The sequence below is a fragment of the Zootoca vivipara genome, chromosome 11 (genome assembly GCF_963506605.1).
Source record: "Zootoca vivipara chromosome 11, rZooViv1.1, whole genome shotgun sequence".
Classification (NCBI taxonomy): domain Eukaryota; kingdom Metazoa; phylum Chordata; class Lepidosauria; order Squamata; family Lacertidae; genus Zootoca; species Zootoca vivipara.
In genome coordinates, this window is record NC_083286.1 from 55712192 (window position 1) to 55725774 (window position 13583).

Genomic DNA, 13583 nt, shown 5'->3' on the forward strand with positions numbered 1-13583 from the left:
GCAAACCAAAAGCTTTTTAAATAGTATTTTATTTTAAGGTTGCTATAAAATGCAATTATTTTGAGTACCATATGCCAAGTAGAAGATACATATTCCTCCTCATGCTATTTGGGATAAAGGAATAATGCAGGCCTTAACAAATGGAAAGCTGTCCAAAATGCACCTTCCGATATTTGATCATAAGAACGGCCAAGATATTTCACCTCTCAGTCACACAATATGGATGCAGCAGGAAAAATGGTACTGTATTAGTAATTGTGCAATCCATGCAACAGAGGACATTGAAACCCTCTGGGCTTCTGAAACTGAGGGGTAGTGTGGAGGCTATTAATTTGCAGTCTATGTGCAAAATATTCCTCATATAGGTTCTGAAGTAACCAGCTCACCTAACACACAACGAAGCTGAACCAGTTTATCATGCACTAAAATGAAGTTGGAAAGTGCACCATTAAATTAAGTATTGGAGAGAACGTGGCCTTCTCCAACAGCAAAAAGATGCCCCATGGTGTTTCAGATGCAGATACAGGAACAGTTGCAGTATTTTAAAAGAATAATCCATTTGTAATAAAATAGCTTCAAACTAGGCTGTTTTAAATACGACTGTCTAAGCCACACTGATGTTAACTAGTGGGGGCAGAAAGCAGGGTCTGGCACTCAACTCACCATTACCAGTTTTTAAAATTTTCAATTCTGCAAATAAGAACATTCAAAAACCCCAGGGCCCACCTTTAAAACATTTCACATACTGCAGCCCTCAAATTTACATAGAGTTGCAGTTCTCCTAGTTTATTATTTATATTTTCTCAAATGTCGCTCCTCTAAATTTAGCAGGACAGCTGAGAAATGATGGTAGGAGCTTTACCAGTTCAGTTTAAAAAACATCCTCTACCTGGTATCTCTGCAGTGATTGTCTTGCTGCTCCCTGAAACTTCTTCATCATCATCTGATGAACTCGTGCTTGAGTCACAGGTCAGGTCACTATCACTGGTACTGCTGTCCTGCAGCAGGTTGTATTTCTTGCGGGAAGCCGCCTCCCGTTTCTGCCTCAATAACCGAATTCTCTCTTTGTGCTTTTGGCTCCGATGACCTTTGACCTTAGCGACACGACCATTCTGCTTATCACTAGACTGCCGGTTTTTCTTTGCAGCCATTGTTGAGGTTTCACTCTCCGACCTTGAACGCCTGGATTTCCTCCCAACAGTAGACCCTGATACTGCAGAAGCATCTCCTTCTATAGTTGCTTCAGCTTGGCTGGGCTCGTTCTCTTCTGCAGAAGACAGAGTGTCTGAATCAGCCAAGTGCCCACTGGAAGAAGGGGACAGCATGCAATGGTTGGAAGAGTCACTCTCATAAACACGGCCAGCTGTTGGTTTGTCACTCTCTGTTGATGCTAGCTGAGATTCTGTCGAGTCTCGTCTCAGTTCCATCAGCAAGCATGGCATCGAGGCAAGCACTGTTGAATCCTCCACAGCAGCTCCGCTCTCTTTCTGGGCATTCATTTCTAGTTCTACAGGTCCCTCTTCGCACAGAGCTGCTTCTTGTTTTTCTGGGAGTTTTGATGGAACCTCTGGGTCAATGAGTTCTTCTACTTTGTCTGCTGCCTCCATCTTCATTTCAAAATTTTAAGTCTCTCCTGGTCTCAAAGCATGGATCACAGAGTCTAGCGGACAGCACAAATTAGCCAAGGGCTTCAGGAGGAAAGCAACCTGCAAGAGAACACACAGAACAAATGAACAGGTTTGGCAGTGACACAGTAGCAAAATTACGGTACTTTATGGAGAATTTGAAACAACCATGGGAGAGTGCAAAGGATCTTGCTGGTTATAAAGAAAAAATCAATAAGTTTACTGAAGCCCTTTATTTTAAACTGGCAACTCAGTTGGGGCTTAACACTTTCCCAACAAATTCTTCAGCAACTCAGTTGGGGCTTAACACTTTCCCAACAAATTCTTCAGCTGTGCTGAAGAATCAAGAAATTAGCCTCTTGTGGACTTCTGTTAAGACATGCTTTGCTTCAAACATAAGGTCCAACTAAAGAGCACATTTGGGTACACTACGGAGCTCCAGCCCAAGTTTTCTTGCTAGCAATTTAGGGATGTACCAGTGGTGTGAAGCAGCACTGGGCCCAGGGGGGAAAATTCCTCCCAATTATCAGGAATCAGAACAGTGGCAGAAATGACCATTCACTCAAGTAGTTTGGACACACACTCCTCCAACTGATATTGAAGTCTGGGAGCTAATCCAAATTCCTCTCCAGCAACAGCAGTAAGAAGCAAAGGCCTCCTTCTTGCAAAGCTTTTAGATCAGCACACAATAGTAAGCAAATAGATCAGTTCCCCTTTCCTCAATAAAGTGAGACCATAAGCTTCCAGGTGCCATGAAGGTTAATCTCCCTCATTCCATCACTAACAAGCTAATTCTGGACCATAGCAGTACTAGGAAAAAGAACTGGAGCCTGACAGAAGACCTGAAGCAGAACGACTCAGAACTGTACCTGATTGCTCAAACATATAACTCAGTATTTTGAATGTTATCTCAGCCTAAATTAATATTACTCATGTTCAAGGGTTGATGCCAGTTGCTCACATTCACAATAATGATAATGGTGGGAGGTCAGGTAGGACTTCAAAATGTGTATATGCCAGACAAATTTAGACTATATACTATTTAGACCATATCAGGACTTAATTTTCATATTCTATCAAATAGTTAACATGGGTCTGCATCCCAACTCATGTCTTTCTGTGGCTACATTAAAAATTTTCTTTATCTATTTATCTATTTCATTAGCTAACCTTTTTATTTGGTTTCCATGGTCAGATTTCATAGGTTTTAATACCGTACAGTTTTACTATTAGTATCATTTCTGTACAAATAAATGTCCACTGGTTTGGGGACCACCTTCTGGATTTTGAGTCTTCTATGCCAGTACTGCCCACTTGATAAAATGTTTCTCCACAATGACTGTGCTCTTTAAAGTGGTCAAGTGTGCTTCTTACAGTTTAAAATCAGGTGCAGAAAAATGTAATGCTTACAAAGCAATACAGGAACAGTACTCTTTTTCAGAGAGAAGTGGCACAATGCTAAATAATTCTGTCCACATGTCCCCTGCCTGTCGCCGAGTCTCAAACAAACACATTGCTCTTCCAACATTAGTGGCTCAGTGGACAAAGTCCTGGTTGTGGGACATTAAAGTTGTGATCACCTTCCCTGGCTGGTTGGGAGTTTAAAGTTCTGAGATGATAAACATAGAGGACAGGAATCACTTTGAACAATGAGAAGTGTTATAGAAACAATCAACTTAAGATACAGGGAAATTCCCGGGGAAAGGTATTTCAAAGTAGACAGCAGCCTACTTTAAAAACAAAACGTGAAAAAATGTGAAGCGATTCTTAGGATTCTGTATTTCATGTGTGGCCATAAGACTCTCCAGATGTGCTCATGCACAGCTATGCTGAATGGAAGTGCTTCAGTTATATTTATACTATATGTGCTTACTAGGGATAGCTATTTAAACCAGACTAGAGGTAATTCATACGTGGAAAATGGCAAATGTCACTATCTAGATGCTTAAACATTACACATAAGCCCCTCTGCTTTTAGTGGGACATAAACAAGTTTAAAGGTTGAGCTGGAAAGAGGGCCAAGGCTGCCTACCTCTTACAGAAGTCTGAATCGACCTAGGAAAAGGCTTTATACCAAGTCAGACCCGTAGTTCATCTACCTCAGTATTGTCCACAATAACTGGCAGCAGCTCTGCAATGTTTCAGACAGAAGCCTCACCCAGCCATACCTGAAGATAGCGGGGATTGAAAGGGGGCCTTCGGCATGAAAATCAGCTGCTTTACACACAGGAAAGCTACAAATTTACTTCACCGAGGATGCCAACTGTAAATTATTTTATTTCTAAAACTAGCTACATGGAAAGGATCACTTCATCATAGAGTGAAAGAGAAATAGAGAGAATATGAAGCAATAATAACTTTCAGTGAAAATCTCCATGACAGGAGTTGGTGTCTGCAATACAAATCCCTGCAAAGAGTATTTACATAGCCACTAACTATAAAAAATATTAAGGGCCATGTTCTTCAGACTTCTCATTTATAACCAGAAGTATGCTGTTGGCTTACTATGCAAGAAGACAAGCTAAGTACTTGCTTAGAAGTAAACGTGCCTCTCAAGGTGCACTGATATCATTACTTCATGCAACATTCAGGTTCTTTTTTTAAGGTCTCATTTACATGTACTGGCCTAGACTGACCCAGATAAACGTGTGTGATCTGGCGAAGGAAATAGTATAAGAGGAGGCAACTGAATACGAGAAAACATTTATTTGTATCCCTGAAAAAATTCAGCCATAATGTTATCTTTTTACTTCAAGCTCCAGTTAATAGAGAGTAGTATAATTAGGAATTCATTAGCACAGCATCCACACCCTTTATGAAAAGGAATCTTATGCTTCATGTTTATCTAAAACAGATTTGATGAAATAAATACATTTTATAAAATAAATGCTTATCTAAGCATTTTTTCTCTTCAATGCAACATTCTGTACCTCTAGCTGTTTCCAGTTTATTTAGGAACACTGGAATGTGCCTTATATAGTCAGACCACTGATTTATCTAGGTCAGAATTGTCTGTACTGGTTGGAGAACCTCAGGCCTAGGGTTCAAATGAAGTACTCCAGGAATCTCTCAGGCCACACTCCTGACCACCCCTGTTCCGCACCCTCCTCAAGTGTTTTTGCCTGAGTGGACTGTGTGCTTGAACTGTGACTATATTGTTGGGTGATAACGCCGAGGCCGGTGCCTCCCCCCAACGCAGCGTCGCCCAGGATTCATCACTTCAGTGTCCCGTCACGCTGATGTGACCCATATCCAAGGACATGAGCACACGACTAGCAGAGTCCAAACAGAAGCTGAGCCTTGAGGTGTAACATCTAAGCCTAATTTATTGCACACAAAATCAAACGCAACATAACAAAGAAAACATGGCTTCTCTGTCTTTCTTCCTTGGAGAGAGAACTGCAAAATCAATAGGTATACAGAATGGAACAGTGTATCTCAATTTCCGCTCACAAGATTCCAACAATCAGTGCTGGAATGTGAACACAGACATGTGACATGTAACAATCCCACACATCTGCAACCTAAATGGAGATAGAGAGTTGTGTGCAAGTGTAAAAACCATGACTTTTGCAAGGCTGGAATGCAAAAGTACCAAGCCACTGCCACTACTCTACCCATTTTGCCTCTGGTAACACCTGCCACTGCATGCAGCTCACAGAAGGTTCCTCAAATATCAGGCCCTTGGCCTGAGAAGGTTTCCTGATCCCTGGTCTGCCCTGACTGATGCTAGCTTTTTAACGCTTCAGAGGGACTTCCCCAGCTCTTGAACTCTGACCTGCTGCATGCAAAACACATGCTGTACCAATGAATTACAGCAGAACACATACACTGGACATACACAGCTAAAGCTAAGAAAGTTTAAAAGATTCTGCTGTATACAACATTTAGTCAAAGAACACACAGAAGAGTTCAACTACGTGAGAGTGGGTAGTTAACTTAGCAACTTCTGTTTCTAGTGGCTACCAAAGCATCATTTGTCTCAGGCTAAATTCACACACATGGAGTTGTAGTCAACAAAGTTCTACTCTGAGTAGAGCCATATGAATTAACATACCTATGTTACTTATTCCATTACTTTCAATGGGTCTACTCTGAGTATGACTGTATGAATGTGGATACAACCCATCCAATCCGACAGTTAATATGCAATATGAGAGAAATTACCACTTACAAGCTCAGTTTTTTGCTACGTAGTTATTTGATGTGATAACTGCCTCTTATCTATAACAGTTCATAAAATTGATACATTATGGGTTGTCTTGTTATTTCTCATGCTCAGATGATGAAGAGAGTTGTTGTACAAGAGTATAAGATGAGGACTCACCCTTCAGCTACTGCTGTCACTGCTGTACCTGTTCTGCGGACAGAAGACTTGAGTGCCCAAAGTTGTCATTCTGGCTGATTTTCACCACCAAACTCACTACAAAAGCAAACAAAAACTCACATGTAAAAAAAATATTTTTTAAAAACAAAGTAAAGCAAAACAAACAAACAAACAAACAAAACCAGCAAAAGATTAGCAGGTTCTTATCATTCAACAAAATTTTCAAGAAAGGTGACACAGAATCAGTAGGTTCTTCTCATTACAGTATATAGAATTCCCTATCTGTATGTATATATCTACAAGCATGGCCGATACTCCTAAAGATTACCTCATTTGCATAACCTGTATACTGCACAGGAACACAAATGCGTTTTCCTTACTCATAAGCCGACAGTTAACCTTCTCTCTGGGTTATGAGTATGTTGCATTAGAATTAGAATTACAATTGCAATTACAACAACCATTTGTACATTTAAACATGAGGAAAAGCACTCCATTTTTTTTTAACTCTAGTCATTTTATTTAACAAGGGACAGCGATAAATTTCTAAAATTAGCCACCTCTCTTTGCTGACACATCAGTAACCAACCACAGACTGAAATTTTGCAAGATTCGCTACTTACTTCGCTCTACTATCCCTGCAATAGAGGGGTGCAGTAAAAATGATGCTGCATCACTCCATGATTCTATACTTCCATCACATTTTCTTCCTCAATTTTCTTTACAGCCACAGCTGCAAATCCAGGATTCTGGCAAAGTCACCTAGGTATATACTTTCGCTCATATCTAGTTAAATTTACTTGCAACACAAAGAAACCTAAAAGCTAGCCTCTTTTCTTCAAAAACTAAGGTTGAGTCAAGTTGGTGTGGAAGTCAACCCTTTGGAAGGTTGAGTTCCCCAATCAAACCACCTCCCCCAATCTTATCCACTTCACTGGTATCTGCATTTCTCATTGACCACTGCTTCATCAACACTCTTTATTTGATGTCATATGTAACCAGTTTGATTTTGCTATATGTTGTTGTCATTGAAGGCAAACAAAACTAATTCAGAGAGCAATGCTTCATCTTGGCTGTGAGTCCTGGAAGACCTGCTTGCAGGTCTTTTTATTCACCTGGCCTGGGAGGCTGGTGCCCTGACTGACTCCAGCTTCAAAAGCTAAGGTTGCTGAACAGACTATTATTGGGGGTGGGGGTTGTTGCTGTTACTGATATTATTATTTTGTATCTTTATTTTAGATCTTCTAACAATTTATGTGGAAATTGTTCAATCTGGCTGTGTACCTTTTGATGTTCCATTTATTGTTTATGAGTACTTACGTCTGTAATAATGTATTTTTTGTATGTTGTAAGCTGCCTTGATTGATTGATTGTTCATTAACAAGTAATGAAGCCAACAAATGGGACAGAAAGTCCCAGTCACAGGATTAATAGATAGTATTAACAGATCTATTAATAATATTGTATATGCATTATAATTTTAATAGATCTAGTGTTCTCGAAGCTACCAACATGAGTTTGACCAAACTGCGGGAGGCAGTGGAAGACAGGAGTGCCTGGCGTGCTCTGGTCCATGGGGTCACGAAGAGTCGGACACGACTAAATGACTAAACAACAACAACAACATTACTTATGCTGCATATGTCTTACAACTAGAATTCTCTAATATTTTAGATTGAAGATTATTATAGAAGGCCCACTGCACATGCTGTGCAAATAGAACATTTAACGCATTTTTTAAAAAAATATTTCACGAGTTTTTAGTTTAAGGAAGACTAAGAATCAAGTTTTTACAGAAGGAAATGTTTTGCCCCCATTCTACCAAAGGCTCTGGGAAATTACTTTGGCACTTCACCAGACAATTAATAAATTAGCCTGAGCAGCCACCCTAGATGCAATGGGCTCTACTCTGTCCAACTAGATGATGAGTGAAACAAGAGATGAAAGGATGAAATTAGAGCACAGTTTCAGCTAGCTTTGCATAAGCAAATGAGGGTTAAGAAAACAGACTGCTTCTATTTAGTGCTCAGCAGACAATGTAACCAAGCCAGCACTAAGAGGAGGGGAAGTATCTTTATTACTGTCTGTAGAACATCCTGTGCATTTTGAAAGCTACAACATATTTAATAAAAGTTTAAGAAGGTGGAAACATAGGGCAGTAATGTAAATGGGACACCACATTCGGATTAACAGATTTCCACTTGCTAAAACAGGACTTACTCTTCCTCTCCTCACTCTTGCAACCCCTCAAATCTGCTCTGGGGGGTTGGGGGATGCTCCCAAACATGGAGAGAACAGGAGAAAAGGAAGTTCCATCACATCCACTGGCATAGCATGGGGTGTTGCTCATCAAAATCTAAAGTGTTTGAACAATATAAAAAGCTCAAATAATAAGGCTTAACAATATTTCCTGGGGGTTTTTTAATCTAGAAAAACAACAATGTAGGGGGACATTTGTTGGGTTTTTTTTTAAAATGATAAACAACATGGAGAGAGTGGATTGGGGGGGGGACCTCTTAAAAGTACTCAGGAGCCCCTTCGCTTCTTGATGAATTTTCTAATTTCTAATGTGAAGCCATCTAAGCTTTTGGTCATTACCACATATCATGGCAGTGAAATTGCAAGTTGCTTATGAGCCTGTAGTGTGAAATAGTACTTCCTGTTTTTTTCTCTCCATTCAACTGCTTAGCATCAAGGAGGAAAGAGTCTATCAACAGATATCAGCCGTAACAGCTAAATGGAATGTCAGTGAGTGTATAGCTCTGAGTAAGAGATACTGGGATCAATACAGGAGGAGAGGGTCAATGCCTTCACATCTTGCCTGCACACTTCCCAGGGTATTGTTAGAAACAAAATGCTGGACTAGCTGAACCATCAGACTGATCCAACAGGGCTCACAATATGACAATCTACCTTGGGCTTAGGGGAGTACACAAATAAAGATGAAGGTAAGCAAGAAAGGATTCCTATTCTTGGAGCTGCTGACACATCTGTGTTTGATAAATGTCATTTAGGGTGGAATTTAAGCCTTGAATCACCACATAGCACACAAGTGGCCATTGATAACTCCTTATTTTTTCTGTGTCAACTTGGGGTGTTCTGTGCCACACAAATATATCAAAATCAATCATATCTCCCTGGCCCTAGTTAAGTACACCACACCAATGCAATTAAGACATTCCACTTTGTGGCTGGAAAAGCAGTGAAGCTTCAAGAGGGAAAATGCAGTGATAGGGGGGTGCATTTATTTGCCCTTTGTTACAGAAGCTATGAAATGAAGCATTTCCTGTATTACAAATAACCAACTCATGAACAATTCTGAAATATTAACATTGCAACATAAGACATCTCCCTCCCAACTTCAGTGTCTAGACAATTAAACTATTAAGATCTCTGGGGTAAGAAACAGTTCTCTTTTAAGGACACCAAATATTGCTAAAATGGTATTGGAGCGTCTGTCTACATTCCTGGAGTCAATACCACAATCGACATTTTAGGAGTTCTGCTCAATATTTCCAACAAGTAGCATTCATCGATTTGGAGAGATCATTTACAAGATTACAGCTACCGTAGTAGATATCATATCCTACCGATATTGTATTTGACTTAAGTTGAAGTGGCAGCAGGGTTGCATGGCATAAGCTTTCACCTCAGGGCAATACCTGATGATACTAATCCTTCTGCAGTAAACTATTAAGATTTTATCTGCATGCTGTTAAGTCTCAATGAATGGCAGTGGGCAATTATTTATTTTTGTGCTGGATTATTCTCAGGAAATTCTGACAGCTGAAATGCTACTAACTGACAGGTAAACATTTATGTAAATATATGTAATATAAAATAAGTAAACATTTGCCTGTCAGTATAAAGATACCACAAATAACTGCATGTGTCTTGGGGTTGTAGGTTGTCAGTACAGGGTCTTTGTGTGTGTTAAGAATAAACAGTTCCACAGTTTTTTCACACACACCCTTTAAAATGGTACAAGTTTTTCTTGATGATTCAGGAAAATAAACTAATTTCGTAAACCAACTGTCAAACTGGTAGTCATTCAACTGCTGTATTTCATTACATTTTACAAAATTACTGCACCTACTGATAACTGAATGGTAAATCAATGTGCTCATTCTTATTATATTCTAATCTTTAAGCCTTTGTCGAAACAAAAAAAGGAGCTGTCATTTCTCTTTGGTTTCCAGTTATGATCTTGATGGCTTCTAAATCCCTAGTGGAGAAGATATATGGGCCAGGAAAGGAGGATCATCGGATCAGCAAACCACAGAAAGCAACCTAATAGAGGGTGGGATTCATCTAATGAGTCCCGTGAGAAGCCCTGTGTAAGGGCTTCTACTTACGCAATTGGGTTTCCCCTCCTTTCTTCCCCATGCCCACCCCAAAGTTGGATTTGGAAACCTCCTGGAACAGTGGTCGGAGAGAAAGGGGGATTACTTCATCTGGTAAGCTGGTATGCTTGCTCAGACAGAGCATTCAACATAGCACATTGTTGAATTCCACCCAGAGCAATGGGATTACAGAATCAAGCCAAATATAACCTATGTCATGGATGCAGAACCTGTGGCTCTCCATTGTTGTTGGACTACGACTTCCGTTAGTCCCAGATAGCATGGCCAATGATCAGGAATGCTGGGAGTTATCAGTGTAAGCCAGCAAAACCTAGAGGGCCACAGGCTCTATCTGAAGGCTTATCTCTGGCTTCTGTTCTCATGATCTTGTTAAAATCTATCCTATCCTTTTTTTAAAAAAACTGACATTTGAGAATATGATACAAGAAAAAAAATCTGTCACATAATTCCAAACATGCTCATCATTAGTGTAAGGGTTATAGTAAATGAGGTGAATGAAGTCAAAATTACACCTTCTAAGTCTATTTTTAAAAGTTCAGAGGGTCTCAGCACTGTTTACCCTTATCACTGAGCTGATGCAACAATTTCACTAACAGTGGTCTAGTACCTAGTTAAGGTTTATTTTCAAAACTGGACATCCCTGAATTCAGAATACATCAAGTTTAATTTGTAGAGTGCTAAAAGATCAAAGCCAGTTGGTGCATTTTGTCCAAAGCACAATTGTATAAGCAATTCAACAGATGATGCATAATGTTTCTTCAGGCTACGGATTTTTTTAACGGTGCCTTTAATCATACTGTTTCTACAATTTCTATTGGAGGCTTTTAAAGTTACAGCTTTTATCCTGTGGCGCAGCCTTAAGCACTCATCAACTGCCATCAAAAGTGAGAGAAGTCCTTCATGTAAACAGAAGATCTAGTTCAAGCTCATGGCCTTAAACATCCTCAAAGAACTGACATTTTGAAGTTCAGCAAGTAATGGAGGTGACTACATTGAGCTGACTTGCATTAAACTCTGTTCTCAAACAACACATGAAAAAACCATACCCTTTCCCCATTCATCACACTGGCTACATTAATACAGAGACTTTAATAATTCTTCCTATAGCACAGGCTCTGCTATTCCTGGAAACACATTATTGAAAAAGCTAGGTAAAACTAGCAAAGAAAGGGGGTGGATTGAAAACTGGCAGATGATTTTAAAATCCTCATTGAAACTGAACTGTCAAGTCTTCGCTGAAGTCCTGCTAAATGTAAACAAGTATCACCACTGCATTCTATAATTCCATAGTCTCATAAAACTAAAAGATGTTTGTAGAAGCAAGTACAGATTACTTAGCTGTTTGAGACAACACAGTAGCATCTGTGAAGTAGAGACTGGAGTAGATTCAGCCAAAGTTCCTTGATTCAGGTTTCAGGCCACTTACTATCCATAATTCTGACCACTTTCAAACACTGAGGAAATTGTCAACTTAGGCTCTCACTGCAGGTGCCACTCTATATGGGGTACTTTCCCCCTCTGACCAATAGGAGGCAGAAAATACCAAATCATTTTCTCAGGAGTTATTTCAGAGCTTCCTATAACACTAACTTTCACTATTTGAACTTGAACAGTAACAGTATAGTAAAGCAGCCCTTCAGTAACAACAATGATGGTCTCTCCACCCATAAAACATAGGCTATACTGCCCGCCCACCCCTTTCCCCCTGGACTGGCAAAACATTAAGAAAATAAACTAAAACTCAATTACAAGCCCACAGTCGGTCATCTGGTAAAGCCATTACGTAGGTCCCAGATACAAAACAAGACGAAAGCCTTCCAAAACAAATACACTTATCTCTTCCCATCAGCAAAGTATAGAGAAATATGCACTTTTTGTTCCAACGAAGGACGGCTGCACTGGCACCCAAGACAATGAATGCCATTTCAAACTGGGTAGTATCAAAGCAGTACACACACACAAAATTGGGAGGAATACATTTGAAAAACAGCCAAGTAAGAACAGACTGTTTGGTTGGAACAAACAAACAAAAATTCCAAGGGGGGCTAATACATTTTCTGCAAATGATGCCCTCATTACTTTTGTAAGCTCCATATTGCAAGCTTGTAAGCATTTAGAAACAGATGTCTCAGAGGCTCTTGCCTTGATTTTTCTAGTAGAGTCAACTAAAATCTGAAAGATGCTGCACTGGAAATAAAACTTTAAAAAAACAACAACTTCAGGGCCCTAACACCTGAGGAAAAACAAGCTTTCTCTCCTTTGGGTCACTAAAATTTGGATTGAAAACTGGTGGGATTTATGCAAGCATCTTACATGAATTAGAATTAACCACAGACCTGGATAGAGAACTCTGTAGATAACATCACCTAGAAAATCCCTGAGTTAGGAGGGTTTATGGCAACTAGCCATAAGAAAGGGAAAGTCAAATAACCTTGGATACAGACATTTAATTCAACATGCCCAGTGTGTTGCGAGTTAGATCAGGAAGACCCATGTGCAAACTCATCCATGAAGTTCAGTGGGTGACTTTGGGCAAGACACTAACTTTCAGCCTAATTTACCGCTACATGCTGAAATGACTGAGATGCTGTGATACGAGATTACCCGATGGATGTTGCCCTGAGCTCCTTGGAGGAAAGGTGGAACACAAATGCTATAAAATAAGTATGCCCCACAGTATGCCAACATCTTCATGGCAGATTTAGAACATCGTTTCCTAGACTCCTACCCACTCAAACCTCTCTTGTACCTACGATACATTGACGATATTTTTATTATCTGGACACATGGACAACAGACCCTGGAAACCTTCCACCAGACATTCAATGACTTTCACCCCACCATCAACCTAACAATGAACCAATCTATGCAAGAAATACATTTTTGGACACTACTATAAAAATACAGGATGGACGTATAGACACCACCTTATACAGAAAACCAACTGACCAACAAACATATCTACATGCTTCTAGCTACCATCCCAAACATACCAAACAATCCATTGTATACAGCCAGGCCCTACGTTACAACCGTATCTGTTCCAACTCTACAGACAGAGAATCTCACCTAAGAGATCTACAGCAAACCTTTTTAGAACTAAAATATCCACCTGATGAAGTTAAACAACAGATCAACAGAGCCAGACTGATACCTAGGGAGAACCTGCTGCAAGACAGACCCAAAAAAGAAAATAACAGAACACCACTAGTCATCACATACAGCTCCCAAGTTAAAACAGTACAACGCATCATCAGAGATCTACAG

General features: G+C 39.8%; 1 protein-coding gene across 4 annotated transcripts in view; it reads right to left on the reverse strand.

The window, feature by feature from the left end:
- Nucleotides 1-13583, reverse strand: part of ARK2N (arkadia (RNF111) N-terminal like PKA signaling regulator 2N) — a 57441-nt gene that overhangs the window by 33203 nt on the left and 10655 nt on the right. For 3 of the 4 annotated variants that reach the window (XM_035100403.2, XM_035100406.2, XM_035100407.2), the window contains exons 2-3: nt 5953-6048; nt 890-1706 (exon numbers count right to left, since the gene is read on the reverse strand). In XM_035100403.2, coding sequence (XP_034956294.2) covers nt 890-1613 — 724 coding nt within the window. In that variant the 5' untranslated portion in view covers nt 1614-1706; nt 5953-6048. Of the gene's footprint in view, nt 1-889; nt 1707-5952; nt 6049-8172; nt 11996-13583 lie in introns of those variants that run through there. The other variant, XM_035100405.2, reaches the window with a different exon arrangement.